General features: G+C 38.9%; 2 protein-coding genes across 6 annotated transcripts in view; one reads left to right on the top strand and one right to left on the bottom strand.

Moving 5' to 3' along the window:
- REV1 (REV1 DNA directed polymerase) overlaps positions 1-2,797 on the top strand; it is a 49,449-nt gene extending 46,652 nt beyond the window's left edge. For all 5 annotated transcript variants that reach the window (XM_042461098.1, XM_042461096.1, XM_042461095.1 and 2 more), the window contains 5 exons: positions 27-141; positions 305-522; positions 684-840; positions 1,713-1,815; positions 2,362-2,797. In XM_042461098.1, the coding sequence (XP_042317032.1) occupies positions 27-141; positions 305-522; positions 684-840; positions 1,713-1,815; positions 2,362-2,473 (705 nt within the window). In that variant the 3' untranslated portion in view covers positions 2,474-2,797. The remainder of the gene's footprint in view (positions 1-26; positions 142-304; positions 523-683; positions 841-1,712; positions 1,816-2,361) is intronic.
- Positions 2,798-4,432: 1,635 nt separating this feature from the next.
- EIF5B (eukaryotic translation initiation factor 5B) overlaps positions 4,433-19,868 on the bottom strand; it is a 40,852-nt gene continuing 25,416 nt past the window's right edge. Inside the window, exons 11-24 of the mRNA XM_042461101.1 lie at positions 19,623-19,730; positions 18,958-19,068; positions 18,168-18,235; positions 17,741-17,882; positions 15,546-15,677; positions 14,619-14,801; positions 14,356-14,517; positions 12,650-12,781; positions 11,429-11,560; positions 11,248-11,324; positions 10,984-11,148; positions 9,560-9,698; positions 7,857-8,018; positions 4,433-5,176 (exon numbers count right to left, since the gene is read on the bottom strand). Of these exons, the coding sequence (XP_042317035.1) occupies positions 5,069-5,176; positions 7,857-8,018; positions 9,560-9,698; positions 10,984-11,148; positions 11,248-11,324; positions 11,429-11,560; positions 12,650-12,781; positions 14,356-14,517; positions 14,619-14,801; positions 15,546-15,677; positions 17,741-17,882; positions 18,168-18,235; positions 18,958-19,068; positions 19,623-19,730 (1,821 nt within the window). The 3' untranslated portion in view covers positions 4,433-5,068. The remainder of the gene's footprint in view (positions 5,177-7,856; positions 8,019-9,559; positions 9,699-10,983; positions 11,149-11,247; positions 11,325-11,428; positions 11,561-12,649; positions 12,782-14,355; positions 14,518-14,618; positions 14,802-15,545; positions 15,678-17,740; positions 17,883-18,167; positions 18,236-18,957; positions 19,069-19,622; positions 19,731-19,868) is intronic.

Below are 19,868 nucleotides of genomic sequence, written 5' to 3'. Positions count from 1 at the left end.
TCACTAATTGATGCTTCATTGTTTAGGTGGACCCTGAGGTTTTTGCTGCACTGCCTTCCGAGTTGCAAGAGGAGCTTAGGCAGGCATTTGACCAAAGGCAAAAAAATACAGTGACCATCTGCCAGCAGACAAATGCCACTGGTAAGTCTGCAGCTACAGCTCTGTCAAATAGCAATCATTTCACAGTCTTTCCAGGAACTTAAACTTGTCCATTTAGTCAATTTAATAAAAACCACTGAATCAAGATAATCTCTTTAATCATGAAGTTCTGCATAACTTTGACTGTTTATCCTTTCCTTTCCAGTATCAAAGAATCTTTTGCTGAACTTGAAACCAGGTATAAAACACAAGAAAAAAAGTAAGGAAAAGAACCAAGTCAGCCCAGTAAAAAAAACCCACAGCCCTTTGAAAAACAAGCTCTTTGGAAGCCCTGCAAAAAATATGAATAATTCTACTGGAAGCCCACAGAAATTAATGGATGATTTTTTAAAACAGGAAGGAGCTGCCACTGAAAACTCTCAGGTAACATGATCACAAGCAAATACAGTCTCAGATAACTTTTAACTCAGATGTCAGATTTGGGGGTCTGTCATTTTATTTTAATACTGCTTAAGGTTTGCAGTTGAGAAGCTATGAAGAAGAAATTCACATACATACTATCAGTATATTTTGTGTCTGAATAGATGGAACCAGTGCAGACCACTGCAAATACTGCCAGCCCATCCATTTCACAGCCATTATTGTCTGCTGCTACTAGGCCTCAGGCCCCCAATCTAGCTGGAGCTGTAGAGTTCAATGATGTAAAGGCATTACTCAAGGAATGGATTACAACTATATCAGGTAAGTATGTGGTTACATTTATTTATAATGCAAGAGCTATGGAATGTAGCAGGATGGTGCTTGTAAATAAACTTTCTTTGGATGAAACAGATTTTTAAAAAAATTATTTTAAAGTACAAATTACAAAGCTTCATAGCTCTCTTAGGTGCCACCAACTGCAATTTAATAAAAGGGATTGCATTCTAGGGAGCCCTGTTTCTTCCTTTTTGGACAGAAATGTATTGCCACCTTGTTGCTGAAAGAAAAGGGAAGTGCTACATTAGCAGTATTATGCTCAACCAAATATTTACTCAGGGCATAGTGAAAGGATATTCCTATGTATCCACCACTGGTTGACTCTACCCATCCTGTAATGTTCAGGGGTTGAACTGTCTGAAGGTACATCATAAAACATGCCTTAATTGTGTCACCTGGTACTTGCATGATATTCAAAGATTGCAAAAAACAGAAAGCTGCCCACATGTGCCATCATTCAGTTGTTCCTTGAATCTTTGATAGATCCATCATTCAGTGGTTCCTTGAATCTTTGATAGATCATATCATCACCACACAAGGATTAGCAATAATTGAAATCTGATGTGGTCAGAAAAGTGGAGTTATTGATGTGTGGAAGATGAGTGCTTGTTGTGACAGGTGTAGTCCTAGTGCCATACCTTGTTAAAAACTTCAGAGTGTTCATGGTTTAAAGGCAAGTTTGTCTGGGGCTGGAAGGGAAGGGTGGAGAACTACACAGGACTATACTTGATTGGGAATATGTATCCAAAAGCAACTCTTTCCCAGCAGCAAACAATTGGAGATTTTAAGTTGTCTGGTACTCAGCCCTTTTCTAGAAGAAGCATTTTTTAAACCCCATATTGACTCTGGTTTGCTAGATCCTATGGAGGAAGATATTCTACAAGTTGTGAAATACTGTACTGATCTGATTGAAGAAAAAGATCTAGAAAAGCTGGACCTGGTCATAAAGTATATGAAAAGGTAGTATTATTTTGGGTTTCAGTTCACACTTCTCTGGTTGGTGTAAGGCTGTATCCACACATTGGGTTATGTCCATGACTGCCTAGACAGGGAATAATGATTTTAAAATCTGCACAGTAACTGGCCCCTCTGTTTCCTCCTGTCTCACCCAGAAGGGAACTGTTTCTTACTCTTAACTCTAGACATTTCCCATTCTCTTTTTCTAAGGGTTTCTCCACTAATTTTTGGTCATATAGACTATAAAAAAGTAGCTGAATTAACCAACACTTCTTGCAAAAAATTGGTATGCCACTGAAAATGCATTGTGGAAGCTTGGGTGGAAGGAAGGTAACCTATATATATATATTCCTTTTTCTTGCCCACTCCTTTATGCTCTAAAAAGCATGGATGAGCAATTTGGGCCCCTTCTCTGCCTTAGCCAACAATAAACATTGCAGTCTATCAGATGTTCTGGTCCAACATCCTTTTTATGGCGAATGTGAATATTTGTAGTAGTAATGGTTGTTTTCTTTTGATTCTAAAAATGGGTCCTTTTCTTTCCTGTAGGCTAATGCAACAGTCTGTTGAATCAGTTTGGAACATGGCATTTGACTTCATTCTTGACAATGTTCAAGTGGTTTTGCAACAAACCTATGGAAGCACATTAAAAATTATGTGAAGTGAGCTTTTAGAAAAGGGTGTGGTGAGAGCCTGGTGCTCTCTGGTAGCTGTGCCATAAGTGCTTGTGAGGTATTTGCAAAGTGCATGATAGTAAAGCTAAGTTTTTATAAGTTGAATTTTTTTTAAGGAAGAAAGTGTTTTGTACATTTCCTTTCAATAAAGTGCCAAAATTTGTCAGTATTGCATGTAAATAATTGTGTTCAAATTCTTTTATTGTAGTATAGAATCTATTTACAAAATGTTTGTTTATAAAGGTTTTATGGATTTTTACAGTGAAGTGTTTACAGTTGTTTAATAAAGAACTGTATGTAATTTGTACAGATTCTGTTGTTTTGTTACTCCCTTTCTAACATAGGTAAATGGCTGGGTTGGGCAAGTTAACATTTGCTTGGCAACCCAATTACTGTGATAAGGCTATATGTTGGAATATAAGGATGGAGAATCTTTTTTCTCAGGCTACAACATCTAGTCTGCAGGCCAGGTCAGGCATGAATCTGACAAGTTCTGGAGGACTGCATGTTTCCCTTACCATGGATTTAAAGGCATTCTTTCATGCAAACACCTCAGAAAGTTTAGGAGCTGTGACAGAAATAAAACATTAGGAAAACAGAAGATTTTGTCTGCCTTCCCTGACCACCACTTGCAAGACCCTGGGACAGGGGCAGCTGCTAATGGAGCATAATAACAGCATCTATGACTAGGAATAGGCTAACCTAGTGGCTTAACACTCATTCTGCAGTTGCAGAAATGAACTCATTACTTGAATCTCATTTGACAGACAGATCTGATGATATTGCAAATGAGGCCAGTTGCTCTCCATGGTCTGTCATGGCTCCTAGATGATAATGTGTAGCCTCAGTCTGTGGTGGGCTACGTTTGCTTACAAAGTAATATTGTAGTGCAAACATGAGTTTTACTATGCAGAAGCCCACTGTGACCAGTTCACATAATTATTGAAACATATACAGTAGGCCCTCCACATTCACAGGGTTAGCTGACCAAGACCCCCATGAATAAGGAAAAAGCGTGAATAGACCACCACCACTCACGTGGCAGCCATTTACAGGATAGGAGGGACGCCAGGACTGGAGGACTCCTTTCCTCCACCCCTCATATCCTGGAAATGCTTGCCAGGTTTAATATTCATGAATAACCAAACCCGCAAATGTGGAGGGCCGACTGTAGCTATCGAATGTACCTATCAACTGTGCTACATGATGTATGTGATGCAGATGCTCTGAATCTGATTTTGTCCTACAATTAACATTTGGCACAGACTCAGATTACTGTAGCTGTACCAATGATTATGAATTTGTAAGATTGTATTTTAATCAGACCCTGGGTAATCTCTGAGAACACTTCAGCCATTATACTCATGAGAGATCACTTGTACAAGCAGTTGTTTATGGGAATAAGTCAGCTGCAGTAACAGACGCACTTCTTCTCACACAACCCAAAAAGTGCTTTTCTTACTACAGAAACAGCTCTGACATTGCTGTTTGGAGAATGCTCACAGAGGGAAAGAGATCCTTGCTATAGCACAATGACTGTAGCTAGGCTGCAGTGCTGTAATTATAGGCAGTATAACACTAGTACTAGGGCCTCAATTAGGCTGCTGGTTCCATGATCCTGCTCAGCCTACACCATTCTTGGGTTGATTTAATACACTCGTCTGTTTCAGAACTTGGAATTATGATGCACATCAATACTAGTTTTTCAGGATGAGATCAAGACTGCCGCAACCACAGAGGACAGATCAAGCTGCTCCTGCCCTGCCACACATCATTCTAAGCACTGGTGCATAAGCATTTATTTAAATATTTTCATCCCACCTTTCTACAGGAATGTGTACTTAAGAGAACGCTTTCAAATGTTAAAGCTCAAACACTTAAAACTAAATGTTGACAGCTCAAATGCATGCATGCTGTGCTGCCTGCACTGGAATTAAATTAACCAGTTAATATCCATTTCCTTTATTTGCAGCTCAGCAATGATTACAGTTTATGAAATCTGGCAAACTGTACAAGCAGTAAAAGGCAGCCAACTATGCTTTACATCATTGTTTCACACAAAGCAAATACAGATACCAAATTACCTAATTTTTCTATCTGAAATTTCTATAGGCACAAAGCAGAAGAATGTTGAAAAATCAATGGGGGGGGGGAAGGTTTGCATAAATAAACATTTCTTACATCAAAAGAAGTCCAAGAATCACAAAGTCTGCAGGAGTTTGGTTAATCAAAGTACTGCAGTATTGATCCTACTAGTATAAAAGTGAAAGCTGAGTTCTGTAATCAAAATTTTGTTTTCTTTTTATTTTTGGGATGTGAGTTGGGAAGGGCAAACTTTAAAACAGTAGCCAGTATAAAGGGAAGGGCAGTGGGAAAGGTGCACAGGCACAATGGAACCACAGGGACATGTAAATTGACCACTGTCAAACCAGTGTAAGGTACTTGGTTTCTCATGGAAAACATTATCCACATTTTCCCCCAGATATTAATTAAATCCAGCAGCATATTAATTATAAGCTGTTGGCAATTTTTGTGATAGGAATTGTGGGTTTTGCTAGCCATTGCCCATTGTTTAACAGAACTTAGATGATTTCAAATACTTTCTTTAGCTCCACAATAAGCTGCCAGTCAGACTTCTGCATTTCATCTCTGAACCAGTCCTTCAGGGCATCAATAGACTGACGACTAATCTGTAAACAGAACATAACAATACATTGGAACATAATACATATAAGAAAAAACCTTCATCCTCAAGTTCTCAAGCTGCAAGACCATTCACTGACACCAATCAAATAGATGTCATCTTCTGATTTTGATTTTTTTAAAACAAAAAAAAAAAAAGTCATTAGTTTTTCAAGCATGTCTCACCCTTAAGGTTTTAACTACAAACCATCACCACATTAAGTGTGAAAATCTGATCAAATAAATTTCTGTTCTTGCAATGTAGATATAATATGTTGACAATGCATACTATGTGATCCAATCAAGACTGCAATCCTGTATCCACTTAACCTGGGTGAAAACTAATGGGAACCTGTATTATGGAGAAGAAGCATAAGGCCCTGCCAGATGGAACCCCACTTCATTTTCTGGCAGGGCCCACCATTCTGCAGCTCATCTCCAACACAGCTATTTAGTGGCTGGTGAGATACAGATGAAAAGCATTCAGCTATGTTTTGACAGATGTACACATAATGGAGGTAGCATCATCCAAAAACTCCTGGGGGCCTGGAGGTTGATACTGTGGCTGTGCATTGAGTCAACAGAAAATGGCTGGACCTTTCTTAGCTGTCTTGTCCTCCTCCAGCCACTAAATGTCCATGTCAGGTGGATCCCAGCAGCAGAACAGTGAGTCCAATCATTGCGCAGGGGAAGTAGTGAATACTACTGTGCAGGGGAGGTAGTGAATACTAATGGCATGGCTGCCATTAGGGACAAATGCACTGAAGTCTTCCCTCCCTCCCTGATGCACATCTGGCTCTACCAATGTGCATCAATACTCCCTAGCCTATGTCCCATTGGGCAACAGGTCCCACTGCATCTGCCACTTTGCTGGCTCTGTTACATAGTAATGTAACAGAAGCCCCTTACTGAATATGAAACAGCCGAATTCTACTTCCTGAGAGGTAAGTCAATTTATGAAGACATAAGTGAATTCTGGCTATACACAGACATAAATTGGACTTAATCCCATGTATGCCACCAGCAGGATACCAGCCAATGTCAAGGATTGCACTGCTTGAGTATATTAAAAAGCCATCAGCAGTTTAGTTGGAGCACATCAAGGTCAGTGCACTCCAGGCTTTCCAAACTAATGTTCGGTTTCTCTTGACAAGATGAGGGAGGAGTGGTGGTGCCTATTCTTCAGTTCTTCCTATTTCCTCCCTTAAATTATTCTCCACCCACTGCTTGCAGCAGGAATAAGGCTTGTAATCTTCCCCTGTATTAAGAACAGGTCAGAGGACTGAAGAGTCAAAAATCTGGACTCCACCCATATCATGTCTTAATCCTCTCCCTTCTCCAATGCCAGCTGGGAGAGGATAGTAGATCTTTACACAGGAGTTAGGAAAGGTAAAAATCTGAAGCTGACATTTTCTCTGCCTTCAGAGGTAGAGATATTATTTTTCTTGCATCTAACCCTAGCACTGTGCCTTAAAATCCACTGATTTCAGCAAGAGAGAAAAGTATATACTCATTTTTTTTCACATAGATAAAACTGCTGTAATTTAGCAGAATCAGTCTTCCCACTCAAAAAGCAGGCTGAGTGAAATCTAATCACATCAGTAGTTTAGAAAGACCCAGATTTTTGTGAGAAACTAAGGCTTTTGTTCCCTGGAGAAATGGATGTGCTCAAGTTTCAGTGGAGCATCAAATTCCTCCAAACTATTTACACATCAGTAATTCAGTTGGTCTGTGCATATAACAGCAGAGAAGACATGCAAAAATCAGCAGACTGCATTACTACTGTATGTGATAAGTTTATCGTTATCATTCTAATAATATAGATCTTAAACACAGATATATATTTTTGCTATTAAACTATTCTTACACTGCAAGCGTAAGACAGCTTTTTAAAAATTCATAAGAAAATACAAAAAACAGAAAAAACAACAAAAACAATTACCATTGGAATTCAGTAGCAAGAAACCTACAGTAAAAAACAACAAGAAGAAAACACACAGAGGCCCCATAAAGACAGGCCAAAATAAAGCTGCTTCAGGTCACTTTGGATGTATGCTTTTTAAATGATTCATGTGTTCTAAGATTCTGGAAGCCACACCAAAGCTACACTCCAGTCCTAAGGACTGGAGCATGGCTTTGGCACAGGTTCTGGACTCTTAGGACACATGCATCATTTAAACAGCATACCTCCAAAATGACTCGAAGCAGCTTTATTTTGGCCTGTTTGTATGGGCCCAGAGTTTCTATGAAAAGAACTGTTTGTGTGGGGACCCTTGTAGATGCTGCATGAAGCCTGTGGTTTACACTTTGCCGTCTCTTTAAATTAGTGCCAGAAATCAGCATGGACAAAATTAAGTTCAAATTTTAATATACATTCACTGCAGCATGCCTCAGTTAATACCTCTAGCATTTCAAACCAGTTTTAATGCCATAGGAGTAACTTACAATAATCTAATTTAAATGCTACTGCAACAGTAATTGCCATGACTAGATTTCTACTCAATAAAAGGATTTACTGATATACCAGCCTACACTGGTAAAACCATATTTAGACCAACTACTGCCCACAAATATTTCAATTATGATAAGGGTGAAGATGTGACTCTAAATTTTCAGAGTAAATATAGCCCCATTTTGAAAAAGTCCCACTTTAGATTTATGCAACTAAAAAACCCCCAAAAGCCTTACCTTGCTCACAAGTATATCTGTTGCTTCAAAATGTCGCCCAAACATTTTAGGTGCCTCACCAGGAATAGGCTCTATTTTCACACATACTTCTTGGCCTTTTTTTGCTACATCCACTTGTTTGTGGTTTATTTCAATACTTGTAACTATTCCAATATCAATGAACTGTAGGGAAAAAGAGAATCCTTTTTTAAAAATTATCATGAATTTATAGAATTGCAGACATTATACTATAAGGAGTATAACAGAAATAATAAAGTATTCAAAATTTGGCTAGTCTTTGTTTAACCACAGCTTTCCAACAGAAGATCTTGAGGATAATTAATATTGCTTCTACTACATTGCCTATTGTGTATTATACAGTCGGCCCTCCCCACAGGGAGCTTACACAGAAGGCAAGCCCCAGCAGAAGTAATGGGGCACGCACCCACATCGCACCCTCGTGCCGCACCACATGCGCGCCCCACCCATTATTTTCTATGGGGCTTGAGCATATGCTCTTTTCTCCATATGTGAGGGGGGGTCCAAAATGGATCCCCCATCTATGGAGAGGGTGGACTGTACATGAAAACATGCAATGAAAGATCTCGGTCTGGATTTTCACATTACCTCTAGTCCGTTGGAGCCACAGCAGTTTTACTTCACAGTATTGAATTGCACAAGGTAGTCAGCAAGACTATGCTGGGGAGTCTACACAGATGCTGCCTTACAAGACTTATAAATATGCACACTAACTTATAATTTACAAAGAACATCTTTTAAAAATGAACACACCTATATTATATTCTCGAGGCTTCAGAATTTCTGAGCACCACCACTGACCATTTATTTAATGTTTTCAGAAAATATTTCTCCCTCTATTAAATTTAGATTCCAAGTAGAAAATTTAGGAATAATAATAATACAGTTGGCCGTTCTTCTGCACGGATTCAAGCATCCATGGTTTGAAAATATTAAAAAAAAAGTTTCAAATATCAAACCTTGATTTTCCATTTTTTATAAGGGACACCATTTTGCTATGTCATTATATTTAATGGGACTTGAGCATCCACAGATTTTGTTATCCACGGAAGATCTTGGAACCAAACCCCAGTGTATAACAAGGGTCCACTGTATTCTACTGCCAGTAATATTCAATTACCAGTCAAGGTAAAGGAAAGATTCATCAGTATAAACCTAGTTTCGAATCTAATCTTGCTTTCTTATGCAAACTGCTAAATATTGAGTCTCCATCATCCAAAATGCTTGGGACCAGAAGTTCTTTTGGATTTCGGAATGCCTGTATTTTTATATACATACATAATGAGGTATCTTGGAGATGAGAACCAAGTCTAAACACAAAATTCATTTATGTTTCATGTACACCTTATATACATATGCTGATGGTAATTATATACAATATTTTCAATAATTTTGCACATGAAACAAAGTTTGTGTACATTGGACCATCAGAAAACAAATGTGTCACTATCTTAGCCATCCATGAAAAAAGTTTTGGTTTTAGGAATATTTCTCCTTTCATAATTCCAGGTAAGAGAGACTAACCTGTATTTGGTTCTTAGTTGTTAACATCAGAAATTACTAGGTACAACAGTTCCTCTATCTTTTCATCAACCCAAAGTAGCATGATGAAGAATGCAATGACACTAAGTCTGCCCAGTACAGAGCAAAACATCAGTTAAATTTCCCTCTAAGGAAATACTTACATTTTTACTAGGTACACACATCGGCGTTCCTTGTTTTACCTGACCAGCTTCTACAAGGACTCCCATCACAATTGGATCACGAGAATTAAAAATAAATTGAGGAAGTATTTTCATTTTACAAGGAAATACTGCTATATGTCTAAAAGGGAGGGAAAGAAAAGTGGTTCAACATGCAATGTGAAAATCACTTGTAAAGCATATCCAAATATTTATTATTGTATCCAACTCTGAACTGCCTTGACTAAAAGAAACTCCTTCCCATAATGGTGTCTCTAGTTATACAGTTCTCAACCCATACAAAGTCCCCTGAACTGCCAGTGTTTGGTGAAGACAAACAGTAAATGGATTCAGACAACCATTTATCAAGCAGTTACATACTGGGATGTAAATGTAACCACTTGTTCAACAACTCTTAATAGCCCAAGAAAGCACCCATTCCACCCATGTTTTATTACATCTTCTATTGCCTTGGTCCCCAAACGGTGCCCTTTAAGAGATTTTGGACTTCAGCTCCCAGAATCCCAGACCATTGGCCAATATGGCTGATTCTGGGAGCTGAAGTCCAAAATCTCTTAAAAGGGATGGTTTGGGGACCACTGCTATGCTAGAATCCTTCTTAACATCAGCAGAATTGAAAGCAACCATCAGATAGTTTTGTTTATAGATTAGTTGGTTATATTGGTTACCTGTAATACTCTACAAAGTGGTAAGGAGAATTTCATTACATGAGTGATTGCCACTATGGGTAACATTCTACATTCTACAAACTACTCAGTAATAAGTCCTTTCTGGGTTTTCTCCTTATTCAATGAAAGACATCCAAACATGCTTTGCTGCTTCCTGGATCATGAAACAAATGCATAAACTGAAGTGCATCAAAATGTCTATATCAGAACAAAGTCTATCTTCCATCCATTGCTTTCAGTGATGTACAACCCCATTCTGGCACAATTATTAATGTGCAGGTATCTATTTTAATTTTGAAAACACATATATAGAGCTAGCCTGAGATAAGAGAATTGATAAAAGTCTTATGCAGCATCTTGATACTTGCATTAATAGAAAGTTATGACACATGGCAAGTCACTGTAAGATTTCATTTACTCCTACAAAGTGGAATGGAACCTGGCCCTCAAAAGAAGTCTGTAACTTTACTATATGTGATAAGCCAGGACATTTAAAAATTATGCAGAGTCATAGAAGTACTATGTCAGGGATCAAAAGAGCAATTCACAGTTTATTATAGGACACAACACACCCTGGTTTTTCTTACTGATTTTTTATTGTTGGATGTGGATATTTTTAAACGGTAGCCCTGGGAAGCAATTTTAAAACTCCTCTCAGTTGTAGAGGCAAATAAAACTCTTCTCACCACTTTCACATTTTGTAACAGAACAAAAACTAAGCACAGGAAAACTACTTACTTGAATTCTTCTTGCTTCTGTTTTTTGTAGTCTTGCCTGTATTTTGTGAAGGCATCAAATAAGTGATAGATAATTTCAGCACTAAATATTCTAACTCCTAGACTATCAGCCATTTCCTGGGCATCCCGTTCAATCCTCACATCAAATGCTAAGATAACTGCATACCTAGAAAACAAAACCAGAATAAGGAGTTTATGTGTTCAAGAACCATTAACAAAAAACACAGGAATAGTAACAGCAACATGTTCTTTTTAAGTTACTTACTGTGGATCATGCTCCAACATAACTGATGCTTTCATAACATCCTTTTTATGAACAGGGCCTATATTGATTCCAGCATACTGTAAGAACAGTGAGAGGAAGAAGTGTTTTCATTTCAGGAATATATTACACTATACTGCTGTACAAGAATTTGTGACAGTAAGGTGGAAAACTGGGTACTTACTGGCACTTCTGATGTTTTGAGAAATTCAAGTAATGCCTCTAAAGAGCCGAGAGTAGATGCTTGGACATAAACACCTTTCTCTTCTAACTTTATGGCATTCAGGGTTTGTTTCAATTCATGTATTAATTCATCCTTGTAATTAAAAAAAACATGTATTTCAGAGATTCTATTATCTCACTCTGTAAACTATCAGCATTGCTCTGGCCAAAATCAGTGATTTCCAATATTTCAGTCAGCACAATGTGCCACTGTATATACTATAACTTTGTGTACTCTAGATTATTATTGGTAATCATGTGGCATTTAAGATGCTGAAACTCCAACTGGACTGCTCTTCTCAGTGCTGATTGGCCTGTGAAATTGTTGTCCAACAACATCTGGAAGGCCACTGGAAGACTCCCGCCCCTGCTCTTGCTCTTACAGATGGCATAGCTTCGTATCTGTGGCTTACAGCAGTGAAAACTCAAGTCATGAAAAATGCTTGCAGCTGGTAGCAGTGCCACAAGCAAAATGATAACCACAGAAAGCCTATCACTTTGTAGAAGGTTTTGAATAAGAAATGGGAAATTTCAGTCCCTCTTCCCCAGACCCCTTTCTTCCCACCTCCACCACAATTAAACAGCAAAATTGATTATTAGTTTTTAAATCTGTTTTTTTCTAAACTATCTGGACAATAAAGGTAAGCTTCAACTTGAAATAAAGGTATATTCTAATAATTCCTTGGAAAAAGTTCTTGATTGCTGAATTTGTTAACAATTTATTCCTGACTGTTCTTGGGCTGAAGCAGATTGGAGCTGCTCCTTCTAAAAACAGATTGGGGCTGTAGCAACCACACACCACGGCCCCAATCCACCTTCAGCCTGGCCAAAAAAGGAGTGGAAAAGATCTGCTCCTTCAGCCGGCAAAAAGGTGGCTTTGGCTGTGCTGCCCCCCGGCTCCATGGTAGCTTCAAGCTGCTCCGGCAACATGTGGTGTATAAATGCTGTGCCAGTAGAGTGCCTTGAAGCCACCCAAATCTGGGGGCCGCCCAGCTTCTGGGCAGCTTCAAGGAGTCATTGCGACATGCAGCACCTAAACACCACATGCCGATGACATCCTGAAGTGGGCATATTTGAGCCATCTGTTCCAGCCCCTTATTTAATACAACTGAAACTTTCACACTGTGATAATCTGTTTGCTAATATTCTATCACAGTTCTTACAGGGATAGTCTATGTCTTACTTTAAGAACAGGAATTTCATCTTCTTTGTAAGCTACAAGCAGAGGTAAACCAGCCAATGTTTTCTCCAGGTCCTTTCCAAGAATCTTTACTCCCTGAGCAGCAGCAACATCTTTGTGCTTTTCATATGGGTTCTACGGAGAGAGAAAGATAAACTTTAACACCTAGAAAGTTATTTTTAGCAGCTCTTTACCAGATGTCATCTACTGTTCTAGCCTGCTAAGTACAACCAGAAAATCTCTAGGATTCAATTTCTTGCCATTCATGACACAAGGTTTTCTGTTGACTCAATGCACAGCCACAGTATATTTATAGCGGAAGGACAATTAAATAGCCATAGCACTGTTTAATTATTATTGGCTGATGTTGGCAACCATCTATGTACGTAGCCACATGCACATCAAAGTCATACACAAAAAGTATTTTGGTGGCTTTGACTCTCATTTGTATAAATCACTTAGAACACTTAGAAAGCTGAGTAAGGAATTATGAAGTTGACCAAGCATTAAGAACAACTATGGGTATGTAATGAATGTCCATTTCTGTTTCAGAGTATAAATAGCTTCTCTAAAATACTAAGATAAAGAAATTCAAGTTTGGCTCCCATTGCACATCACTATATCAAATGTATATGATATGCATTTGATGCATAGTGCTATATATTGGTAAAAGACTATGCTGCCATATTAGGATCTAATGGAAGTCCCTGCCATTCTGTTGCATAACAAAACTCAACATCCTCTAGACTCTAGGATAATAAACACCAACATACAATTCAATAATAAAGGTTAAAAGCATACAACATACAATTTGACCATCTAGTTCTGTCAAAGGGCAGCTAAAATTAGTGTCAAACATAAATGGGGCTTTGTATTAAAAATAATGCAATATTATGCAAAAATTATGTGGGGAATATTTTCCATTGGAACAATATGAATCAATACAATATATTCAATATTTACATAAAGGTATATTTGTGTCCCATGCCTCACAAGGTCAAATGACAAACAACATAAGTCATTATAACTACTGCATATATTCTCAGTAATTTTGAATTTAGAAATTGAAAATACACACACACACATATATATATGTGTTTGCCAAAAGGAGCACAGTGGTAAGCAGCAGGTACAAAAGGTTCTAGCCACTTTGAATCTTGTGCTGAGGGAATAAAATAAAACGAGATAAAATAAAAGTGTTGGTTAAGCGACCAAAGGGTTGGGCTGTATAGCAGCTCAAGATACAAAAGCCCCATTTCCAAAGCACTGTCCTTTTAGACACTCAATAGTATGCTGCTGTTGCTGCTGCACAGAGCAATCTATGCAAAAAAAAATAATAAAATAGTTCACATATTATGGATTAGTTTCCAGAGAGGCATAGACAGAGGAAACAGTACACTGGTCCCCCGGGTTACGAAATTAATTCGTTCCGCCGCCGCTTTCGTAACCCGGGATACTTCGTAAGCCGAATAGCCCATAGGCGCTAATGGGGAAAAGCCGCGGCTGCGCCGCGGCTCCATTTGAAACAGCGCGGAGGTTTTTTCGTAACCCGAAAAAACCTTCGTAAGCCGAAACAATAAATCCCTATGGGATTTATTCGTATCCCGAAAATTTCGTAACCTGGGTATTTCGTAACCCGGGGGACCAGTGTAATATCAAATATGCTAGGCACCAACAGTTTACTTCAGGTGTTCCTACTGCTTTCTTACCTTCACTCTTAGTTCTTTCATGGGTGGAGGTAAGAGTAGCCCTCTTATTTGTGTGACTATGGGACCTTCTACTCCAGGAACTATAATTGTATCTCCTTCTCTGAGACGCCCATTGATCAAAATAACATCTATTGTAGTACCCATACCAGGAAGTGCTTTGACCTAGAAGAAGAAGAAAGACACATACCATAAATGATCCATCTTAATCCATCTTAATCCATCATAATAATCAAGTATTGTTCTAGACCTATGTATCAAATTACCTCCATAACCTGAGCTCTCAGCTCTTCACAGTGTGCCAGCCTTTTACTTAACATGGTTTGTGTTAGCTCCACAAGAAGAGCTATTAAACTTCCCATACCGTCTCCCGTGTGAGCAGAGGTGGGAACCAGAGAAACAAATGTGCGGGGATCCTTATTTTCATAGTACAAAGCAGCATTCAGACCCTAAAACCAGAAGAAGTACAGCATTACTGAAAAAAGCAAAAGGCAATAAACATCTCACTTTTAGTTAATATGGAAGACAGTCACACTATTAGAAATAAAATACAGAAGACAGAAAAACAGAGCATGTTACCTAACATCCATTGTTTCTTAACAAGTGCCATTACATCAAAAGTATTAGGCTTTAGTTTGAGGTTTTATAATAATGCCCATATTACATTAGAAAGCTTCTGAATATTATCTATGCTGCTGGTTGTTATAGGTCTTAAAGCAGACTCCAATTTACAGTGATTCTATCACAAGGATGCCTTGGTAGGATTTTTTCACATGAGGTTTGGTACTGTACTCCTCCAAGCCTCAGAGTGCAACTGGTCCAAGGTCATCTACTGGGTTTCTGTGGTTGAGTAGGAATTTTGAACTCTGGATTCCCAGAGTCCTAGTCCAACACTAAATCACGATACTATACTGGCTGTGGTGTTAGCTACTACCCTTAAAACATAAAGAACTCAATTCCCAAACATCCACACTGTATCACCTGCCTTCTCTAAGGGAAGGAAGAGACTTCACAAATTCTGCAGCTTCAGAAAATAGTATGAAGCCCTTCCTACAGCCACCAGATCTGGCTGAAGCTCTGGATTTGTTTTAGTTCTGCAACTGCCATGGGTTTGTTTTTCCTTGTATTCTGAAGTACCACTTGCCCTTATGAAGCTTTAAAAATCTTCAACTGATGTTAATTATTAAGTTTACCTGCTGAGCAAACTCCACAATGATAGCTTTTGCACGTTCCTCAAATTCATCCTTGGTGTTTTTCTTCTGTTTCTTTAAAGTGATAGCTACATCTGTTTCAGGACTTTTTTTCCAGTCATATAACCGATCAATCTTGAAAAGAGAGATTTATAAACATCCACAATTTATCTGATTAAATCTGTGTAATCAGCACCAACTATAAGGAATAAAGTACCGTATTTTCTGGCATATAAGATGCCTTTTTACCCCCGTCTTATACGCTGGGTTGTGTTTGGCGGCCTGCACAGAGACAGGCGAATGGTGTAGCCACCTCTCTGTCACCGGGGTCCTTGTGGGTTCCTATCTCAGCAGCCACCGCGGCCGGGCTCTCTCTCACCACCATTGCTGGAAAAGGCGGCGGAGAAGCAGCTCCAGAGCCAGTCCGGTGGGAGAGGACTGGTCGGGCCAAGGGAAAGAGTCAGCCCTTTATGCCTTGCCGCCGCCTGGGATACTCTGCTCCTCCAGCGGCTTCCGCGGCTCCAGCAGCATCCGCGGTGTACCGGACTGCAGAAGGCCCTACTGCCACTTCTGATACCCACCTTCCAGGCTTCCACAGAGGCCCCCTCAAGCCGGTGCATGTGGGCGCCAGACCCCCTTAATTACGCCTATAGGAGGCCAGGGCGCTGCCTGCATGCAACTTGGGTCATCTTATACGCCCAGTCGCCTTATACACCGGAAAATACGGTAAGCAAATACAAAAGCATCTTACATTTAATATGCTCATAGCCTTCACATGCCAGTCACCTAGATAGCAACACATCTGCACTTAACACTTTTACACAAACATATATGCACACACACCCCTACACTATTCTGTAAATGCAAGACTCCCTCTTCTCAGAAAATGTTGACTTTTTGTGAGGAAAAGAATGCTATCATCTCCCTACTCCCTTAGAATTAATGGAAGTGCAAGACTGGATGTCAAAATGCAGCTTTCATAAACAGAAACAATTACAATAAGGGTAATACTTATCTAGATTTGAAGGGAAAGTGCCACATCTCTGGTAATATTTTCATCTATCGCTTCAATTATAGAAGTCTTTATTTTAAAACCTGAAAGGTTTTCATGTACCAGAACTTTGAGTATTACAGGAAGTGATGACGGGCAAATGTACCTCTGCATATAGCTGCTACCACTTCCTGCAATCACTCCATTTTTAGAGGGGAACAATCTTGTTGTTTAAACACATACTGTTTCAAAAATGTCAACACACAAGGGAAAGTTGGGATAATTTTCTGAAATACAGGGAAGCAGAGGGCACAAGAGTCCCCTTGCATGCGCATCCTTCAGCTTTTTCTCTTCTTGATGTAAGCCAGTATTGCTTTCATACACACATTGTGTTTATTTCAGAAAGGAAATTCAATACAAAAGGACACCAAAAATGTATAAGAATGCACTCATGCAAAAGTTGGACAATGAAACCTCCTAATTGCAATGCAATTTTTTTCCCAAAAAAAGTATTAAGTTCAACTCCTTTAGTTACTTAGGTAGTTAGTTAAGTTTATAGCCCTTTCCCCCCCCAATGCTGAACCCAAATATGCTTATTAGAACTTAAATATCTGAATTAATTCTGTGTCCATATAGATGTGAGAGCACACTGCAAATTCAGTCTTTCTATTTGCCCAAATTTCCACCCAAGTATTTTGCCTTTACTCTATCAGTTAAATATAGACAACTTTGCTATACAAGGCAAAGTTAAATCAAAAAGAGACTCTACCACAAAACCACCTAACAAATAGAAGCAATTATTATAACACAGATTTGATTGAAGTTCTGTAGGTAGAGTAAAGTAAGGATAAAAGCTCTACCCATTCTATAATTCAAGTTTATTCTGCACTGAAAACTGACATAAAGGATTTACTCTGAGGATTTAACATGGTGGAAAGAAACACAAGAACAACAGTTTCAACATGATGTGTGCAAATATTTTGAAAATCAACACATTTCAATGATCGGCCCAAAGGCACTTGGCAATGGTTACTAATATGATGACTGCATGCTCTTGCCAGGATCAGAGGTAACATTCGTTCAAAAAGCAAATGATGCTGAGCAACAGCAGGAGAAGGTTACTGCCTTTGTATCTGACTTGTGAGCTTTCTATTGGTCTTTTTTGTTGTTGTTCTCATGGTGGAAGACAAGGAAAAAATCATCTTACCTTGTTGAGTGCAACTACAAATGGACATTTTTTAGATTTCAGCAAGTTTATCGATTCAATAGTCTGTGGCTCCAAACCATGCATTATGTCAACTACAAGAATTGCAATATCACAGAGGGAACTTCCTCGATTTCGAAGATTGCTGCAACAATGGGGGGAGAAAGACACAGTTCACATACATAAAAGCAAAAGATAGCCAGAGAGATATGATCAATGGCTAGTCAATTAGGGTACTTTTCTAAAGCAAATTTTATCAAGTGATAGGACTAGTGGCTTGGGTGAGTCTATTAGAAACAAATATACTGTACAAGACATGGAGCAGATTATTACTGGAACACCCACACCCAACCAAAGTTCTGCTCCCACAGGTGTTTTTACATTAAATGGCCCAAAATGAGACTTCCAAACATAACTGATGGAACATTACCTGAAAGACTCATGTCCTGGAGTATCAATAATGAGCATTCCTGGAATCTTGACAGTCTCTCTGTCAAACTAACATTAAAAACATTAGCTATTGTGACACAGTAAATCAAAGTTTTGACAGCAGCAATAATTTATTTCAAGCACTCAACTCTGGCCTTTTTCAGAAGTACATAATCATAGTACTCTTAGTTGTTATGCACCTTCAAGTCAACTCTCCCACTTATGGCAAATCTATTCTAGAATTTTCTCAGCAAGATTTATTCAGAGGTTTATCATTGCCTTTCTCTGAGGCTGAGAGAGTCTGACCTGCCCAAGGTCACCCAGTGAGTATCTATGGCTGAGCATGGTCCTGGTCTTCCAGAGTGTTAGTCCAACATTCAACCCCACAAACTGCACATTAGCTCCCCATATCACTTGCAGTATCCATTATTTCAAAACAAAAAGCAATTCAGCTTTCAGTGTCCCGATGCAGCCTTTCTTCTACACCTGAGTTTTTGCAGCTTTCAGTGTAGAGTGCTGCAACAGAAATATAATAAGAAAATAAGGCTTTGTCCATTTGACCACAGTAAGCTTTTGAAACTGTGCTTATACAGGGGAGACAGGAAGACTGGAAGTCCAGTATCCTCCACAATTACCAATAGATATAAAAAGGGTTATGTCTAATGTCAGATGAATATAAGCCTAAACATGTCTACTTGCATGATTTATAAAGAATACAGTCCAGATCACTTAAAATAGTTACGTAACAGTTTCTTTTAGAAATGCATGTAAAGTTCTTAGATTTTACTCACAGTCTTCACCATCTTTGCTTGTTCATTAATGGCTTCAAGGGGAACATTAGTGGCCCCAATCTGCTGAGTGATGCCACCTGCTTCACTATCTTGCACATGAGTATGACGAAGCTGCATGAAACAAAAAGCTGAATGATGAGAAGGGAAGAATGGTGATCTCAATTAGGTGATTACTGTGCATTTTGAAATAAAAGTGATACACATAAATTTTCAAAGGCATAGCCATGTTAGTCTGGATCAGTATGCAAAGGGATCTTTTAGCACAGTGATGGCGAACCTATGGCATGCGTGCCAGAGGTGGCAGACTCAGAGCCTTCTCTGTGGGCACACATGCTGTCGCCCTAGCATAAAGTTTGCCAGAATTCATTACTAGAAAGCCAGAGGGACAAGGCACTTTGCAATAAATAAGTGGGGTTTGGGTTGCAGTTTGGGCACTCGGTTTGCAAAAGGTTCACCATCACTGTTTTAGCACCTTTGAGACTAACTGAGTTGGCAGCATAAGCTTTCAAAGACTTAAGTCTACGAAGCTTATGCTACCAACTTCTTTCTTTCTCTCAGTCTCAAAGGTGCTACAAGATCCATCTGCACACTTAAGTTTTGCATTCCATGATTTTCCGTTTCCACGTCTTACATAAAAGCAACAATGACATGCATTTGAGTCTTACCTTATCTAGGATTTTTGTCTTCCCAGTATCTACATGTCCAAGTACACAGATAACAGGTGCTCGTAGCTTTTCCATGTTCATATTTTTATTATTTTCAATACGACGTTTCTAGAATTAAGAAACAAGCACTATGTGTTAAACCCATAAAATACAGTGAAGGAGATTAGAACAGGAGACTAATTTGAATCTGAGCAGTGGACAGCAGAGGATGAGAATCTTTTTTGGCCCAGGGGCTTAGTTCTAACT

Source organism: Sceloporus undulatus, chromosome 3 (assembly GCF_019175285.1).
Source record: "Sceloporus undulatus isolate JIND9_A2432 ecotype Alabama chromosome 3, SceUnd_v1.1, whole genome shotgun sequence".
Classification (NCBI taxonomy): Eukaryota; Metazoa; Chordata; class Lepidosauria; order Squamata; family Phrynosomatidae; genus Sceloporus; species Sceloporus undulatus.
The sequence above is the reverse complement of the archived record's forward strand: the minus strand, read 5'-3'. Positions and strand labels throughout refer to the sequence as shown.